This window comes from Chaetura pelagica, unplaced genomic scaffold (assembly GCF_000747805.2).
Source record: "Chaetura pelagica isolate M959 unplaced genomic scaffold, ChaPel_1.0 scaffold555, whole genome shotgun sequence".
In the NCBI taxonomy this organism is placed as follows: Eukaryota; Metazoa; Chordata; class Aves; order Apodiformes; family Apodidae; genus Chaetura; species Chaetura pelagica.
The window spans coordinates 9,056-14,738 of NW_009953297.1; the positions used below are offsets into that span (position 1 = coordinate 9,056).

Consider the following 5,683-nt stretch of genomic DNA (forward strand, 5'->3'; position numbering starts at 1 on the left):
GAGCGGTTGGCTTTGGCGGCAGAGTAAGTGCGACCCTTCAGCTTCCCAGGCTGGGAGCCCTCCCCAAAATAAAGACCCTGGAGAGAGGTTTTGGCTATGGGGTGCCAGGAGGAGGTGTGGGGTGGGGGACAGGCCCCGAGCCTGGCGGTTAATCCACAGCAGTGAGGAGATGGCAGCTGAGCTGCCCGCAGATTTACGTAAGGGAGAGGGACCTTCTGCCATGAGAACAGACGCGCGGCTCCACGTCCGGGGCTGGATCCGGTCCCGTGTGCTCAGCAGGGCAGCACCAAGATGCCCTGATGGCTTTTTTTTTTGCTTTTGGCAGCTCTTATTGAATTGAAAGCCACCTGGCCACGCTGCCCCGGATGCTCAGCCGTGGCACAGGTGCCCTGGGGAAGGCAGTGGCTCTTGGAGGGGGTGGTGGGATCTGGCTGCAAATCTGGAGGAGGGTGTTGGTCTGGGGAACACACTGGCCCTTATCCTGCTGGGTTCACTGGGGTCCTTCACCCCCATCCCATTCCCAGGCTCCATCCTGCGCCGCTGGAAGAGGAACTGGTTTGTCCTCTACCTGGATGGCAGCCTGGTTTACTACCACGACGAGACGCAGCGCGACATGGACGGCAGGATCCACATCAAGTACAGCTGCCGGGACGTCCGCACTGGCCGCGAGTGCAGAGGTGAGCAAAGCCCCGTGTCCCCAGGCCCCTTGTCCCCAACTCCACCCCGTGCAGGGCTCTCCATGGAGCTGCAAGCCTTTCAAATTATGCTCTGCTTGTGCATGTCTAGAAATGTTGGTCATAGGCTGGACTTTATGATCTTAAAGGTCTTTTCCAGCCTTGGTGATTCTGTAATATCCCCAAAATCACCCAGGCTGCCTAATCCACCCCTAAAAGAGGTGAATACCCATTTCCAGCTCCCAGCCAGCACCAGGCTGTCCCCCAGGAGGTGCATGTTGCATCTTCTCTCCTGTTGCTCTTCCATGGGGAAGGAAGGAGAAACTCTCCTCCTGCCTTGTGCTTGTTCCAAACACAATCCCACGGCCCTGACTCATCCCGCGCCGTCTCGCACAAACAAGGAGAACAAAGCAGCAGCAGCAGCTCAGCTCAGCCCACGGCCCCCACACAAAGCTCCTTTTCTTGGGCTGTGAAGCCAGGACACCACAGTGGGAGCACAAATCCAAAGGTTGATCCTCACCAGAGGGTCCTGCCCATCTTGGGAGTGTGGGGGAAAGATGCACGAGCCTCATGGATCTAAGATTCTGTTCCTGCTCAAGCTTGTGACCCAGTTCCAGGGGTGAGAGTCTCATGCTTCAAGGAAACTGGGGTCCTTGCTGCAACCTGGCACATTCCAAGCAGCCACAGCTCAGCCTTGGGGCCTCCAGCAGATTTTTGCCAATTTTCTGCCTTCCCACTTTCTTTTCTGCCTTGGGGGTGGAAGTTTCTGCTTGTCAGCTCTTTGCTCCTGGTGGCCTTTAACCTTTGAGAGCCTGATGGTGACTTGTAAGTGGAACCGGAGCTGAAATTAAACCTTAATTAGGAACATGGTGTCCCAAGCAAGTGTTTTAGTTAATTAGCGGCACACGGGGCTGCTCGTGCCAGGGGTAATTCAGAGCTCGACCTTTCCCGAGAGGATCCATGGGTGGGGACAGGGGGGGCGTGTCTCCTTCTCTGAGGCCGGATCCTGCCCCTTCCCTTTCCCAGACGTGCAGCCTCCTGAGGGGAAGAGCCGGGAGTGCCTGCTGACCGTGGTGCTGCGGGACGGCTCCAAGACCACCCTGTGTGCCGAGAGCCAGGACGACGCCGTGTAAGCCAAACTGAAATCCCCTCGGTGGCTTTTCCATCCAAATTATCCCAAACCTGGGAAGAGCCTCAGCCACAGGAGAGCTCTGTCCCACTCCCACCCGTGGCAGAACCCCTTGCAGAGCCCCTGCCACTGGCACAGGTGGAGATTTGGGTTCCCTGCTGAATAACCCAGGGAGGTTGTGGCTGCCCCATCCCTGGAGGTGCTCAAGGGCAGGTTGGATGGGGCTTGAAGCAGCCTGGGCTGGTGGGAGGAGTCCCTGCCCATGGCAGGGGAGTTGGAACCCTCCTGAGGGGAAGAGCCGGGAGTGCCTGCTGACCGTGGTGCTGCGGGACGGCTCCAAGACCACCCTGTGTGCCGAGAGCCAGGACGACGCCGTGTAAGCCAAACTGAAATCCCCTCGGTGGCTTTTCCATCCAAATTATCCCAAACCTGGGAAGAGCCTCAGCCACAGGAGAGCTCTGTCCCACTCCCACCCGTGGCAGAACCCCTTGCAGAGCCCCTGCCACTGGCACAGGTGGAGATTTGGGTTCCCTGCTGAATAACCCAGGGAGGTTGTGGCTGCCCCATCCCTGGAGGTGCTCAAGGGCGGGTTGGATGGGGCTTGAAGCAGCCTGGGCTGGTGGGAGGAGTCCCTGCCCATGGCAGGGGAGTTGGAACTAGATGATCTTTTAGGTCCTTTCCAACTTGAAACCATGTGATGAATCTTTTATGCTATTTCAGAGCCAAAAGCAACTATTTTTAAGCAGTGGGTCTCTCCTGTGGGGTGGTTTTCCCTCCTGGGTGAGAAGCCACCTCTGGGCCTGCCTGAGGATCACTGGGAAGGGCTTTCATTGGGATTTGGTGATAAACAGGGAAAGTCAAGTCCTCATTGGCTTAAGGCCCAGCCCAGCAGGAGGAAACACCCACTTTTAGCACTGTTCCCCTTTGGTTTGTTTCTATTAAAAATTAATACATTTATTTTAATAAAAATTAAGATATCCCTGAAAAATAGACCCTCTGATTTTTAGAAGGATTTAAAAAGTGTGAAACATTCAGCTGCACTTAAGGCAAGGGGGGATGTTCAGTGTGGCCAAGCTGAGCTTGATCAGTTGAGCCTGACCCCTGACAAATAGAAATTCATCCATTACCCACTTTCCTCCCCCAAATTTAGGTGCCATTTTCCTGCCTGCCCTTAGTGTAGCCAGGGCTGGTCCCAAGGAGAGTGTTTATCCCTGTGCCCATCCCTGTGGCCTCAGGTACCATCCCATTTACCCAGCATGGACTGACAGGGAATTAAAGCCCAGTGCCAGCCCCGTGGCCACATCCATGTCACCAGGGGGAGGGAGGGGGACATGTGTGTCCAGCAGAGCTGCCAGGCAGCCCCATGGGGACAACTCCAACCCCCCCAGTGCACCCCAAAACCACATCCCTCTGTTTTATTTGCAGTGCTTGGAAGATGGCTGTGCTGGAGGCTAAATCCACCCCGGTGAGGCTCCATCCCCCAAATGAGGGGCACTGTCTTGGCACAGGCTTCAGGTGGACGTGGGTAGAAGTGACACCAACCTGAGGTCCCCCACTTAGGGCTGATGCTGAGCTTGGGGTGACCCCCCAAGACCCTGCACCCACGGAGATACAGGGAGTAAAGCTCCTAGAGCCAGACAGGGAAGAGGAAAAGGGATGGAACACTTGTGATGCCAGCAACAGAATATGACAGAGCCAAGGGTGACCCTATTCAGTGGCTGGGGGTGACAGAGGCAGAGTTAAGGTGACAGGGGCAGAAGTTAAGGTTGGGGGGGACATGGTTGGGGTGATGGGGCAGAGTTAAGGTGATGGGACACAGTTAGGATGGCAGGAGCAGACTTCAAGGTGATGGGGACATGGGTGATGGGGGCCAAAGTTAAGGTGACAGGGAACACAGTTAAGGAGATGGGACACAGTTACAGGAGCAGACTTTAAGGTGATGGGGACATGGGTGACAAGGGACACAGCTAAAGTGACCTAAGCACAGGTAGGTCATTCAGGTGCTTGAGCTGCCTCTGGCATTTCTGCCACTTCAGGTCCCCTTTCAGCAGCACAGGGAATCCAAGCGATTCAGTGCCCCTGTCACACATGGGGGAAACTGAGGCACAGCCACACTGGCTGGGCTGTGGCTCCACCAGGTGGCCCTGCTCATGTCACCAGCCTCACACTGTGCTTCCACCACTTCCAGGTGCATGTCTACGCCCCCTATGATGACGACTACTACCAGACGGTGCCCCTCGACTCCCACCAGACTGCCTACATCAGCTCTGGCCACTATGGCCACCAGTATGGAGGGGGGGGGCCCAGGGGTGGTGGCCTCATCCTGCTCCACCCCATCCCTCCCCCATGTTTGATGCTTCCCCGGGGGGGCAGGTCACAGCTCCTGCCTCAGCACACAGATCCCCAGAGAGATGGTTTTGCAGTTTGGGGACACGGGTGACAGCTGAAAATGGGGGTCCCCTCCATCCCAGACCGGTGGCAGCCTTTGGGGGAAGCCATGCCCATCTGTTGGCATTGGGGATGGGGGGGGGGGTTGCCAGGAAGATGTCCCCTCCCATCTCAACATCCCCCCACTTTTTGCCTTGCAGCTCCCGGGGTGACCCACGTCATCGTGCGCGAGGATCCCTACCGGGTCTCCGGGGACCAGATGGCCCTGGGGCTGCTGGCAGGGGCAGCCACTGGTGCTGCCCTGGGCTCCTTCATGTGGATGCCCTGCTGGTTTTAACACCCCCACCCAAAGATCACCCCCCCAACACAGCCTCCCTCACCCCCCCAGCCTGGTTTAACTCACCCCTGGCTTGGTACCCACCACAAACCACCCTCAGCCTCCCGAAAACAACCTGCTCGGCACATTTCACCCTGGGGACAAAGGTCCAGCCCGAAACCTACCCCTGCTCCCAGCCCTGACTTTTGCATTAAATAATACCCCACATGCTTCAGAGACCCCAAAAATCCTACCCCAAAACCTGGTTCCCATCCAACAAGGGCCTGGGTTTCTGCTGGGGCTGTGGGGAGGGCGCAGTGTCCCAGCTCAGTTCCCCAAAACAGATGCAGAAATACCTGGGATCTTGGTCTGAGGGAGAGAGTGGGTGCTGCTCCAAACAGCTTTTTTTGGGGAGATGGCTGATGATTTTTTGCAGCCCTGGCTCTGAAGCTGCTTTGTAAAGGCCTTTTTTTTTTTTTTTTGGGGGGGGGTGCAAAAAGGGGGGGGGAGGCTCCAGCACCAGAGTGGGAGTGACACGGGAGGCAAGCACTGGGAATGCTGGGGAGAGAGGTTGGAGGATAAAAACCTCTGCAGGATTTGCAGCCCCTTCCAGCCTCAGCCAGTGCCCTGGACCTGGCCAAGCTGGAGAAATCAGGCTTAAACCCCTGGGGAATTGGTGTCAGACCTCTGGGAATCAGGGCCAGACCCCCAGGAATAGGGCTGGGAACAGCCCCAGGAATCTCACAGCTTCCCCAGCCCAGCAGCAGTCCCTGTGGGAGGGACACAGAAGCATCTTGAGTTCCAACCTGATTTTTGGGAAGGTGGGAAATCACCTGGGGCAAGGGCAGCTCTCCCTGGGCAGCAGGGACCCTTTCTGGCAGCCAAGTCAGGGTCTTTGAAGCAGGGATTTGGGACTGAGGGGGGACACACGATCCCTTAGGGTGGGCCTGAGGGCAGGGGACAAGGGGCAGCTGATGTTTTATTGTGCTGCATTGGAGAGCAGGGTTTGAGGGAAGGGGGAGGGGGCCTCAGAGGCACCAATTGATCCTGGAGACACCAGCAAAATGAAACCAAGAATTACAAACAAGACACAGTTAAGTAAAAAGAAACAAACCAAACAAACCAACCAGCAGTGCCAGTGCCACCAGCCTCCTGCCATCCGAGCCCTGGATCCGT

General features: G+C 56.8%; 1 protein-coding gene across 1 annotated transcript in view; it reads left to right on the top strand.

Moving 5' to 3' along the window:
- PLEKHB1 (pleckstrin homology domain containing, family B (evectins) member 1) overlaps window positions 1–4,528 on the top strand; it is a gene marked incomplete at its 5' end in the record, with an annotated part of 12,859 nt that extends 8,331 nt beyond the window's left edge. Inside the window, 6 exons of the mRNA XM_009997984.1 lie at window positions 4–23; window positions 525–677; window positions 1,701–1,803; window positions 3,229–3,268; window positions 3,992–4,112; window positions 4,392–4,528. Of these exons, the coding sequence (XP_009996286.1) occupies window positions 4–23; window positions 525–677; window positions 1,701–1,803; window positions 3,229–3,268; window positions 3,992–4,112; window positions 4,392–4,528 (574 nt within the window). The remainder of the gene's footprint in view (window positions 1–3; window positions 24–524; window positions 678–1,700; window positions 1,804–3,228; window positions 3,269–3,991; window positions 4,113–4,391) is intronic.
- Between the last annotated feature and the right edge of the window lie 1,155 nt (window positions 4,529–5,683).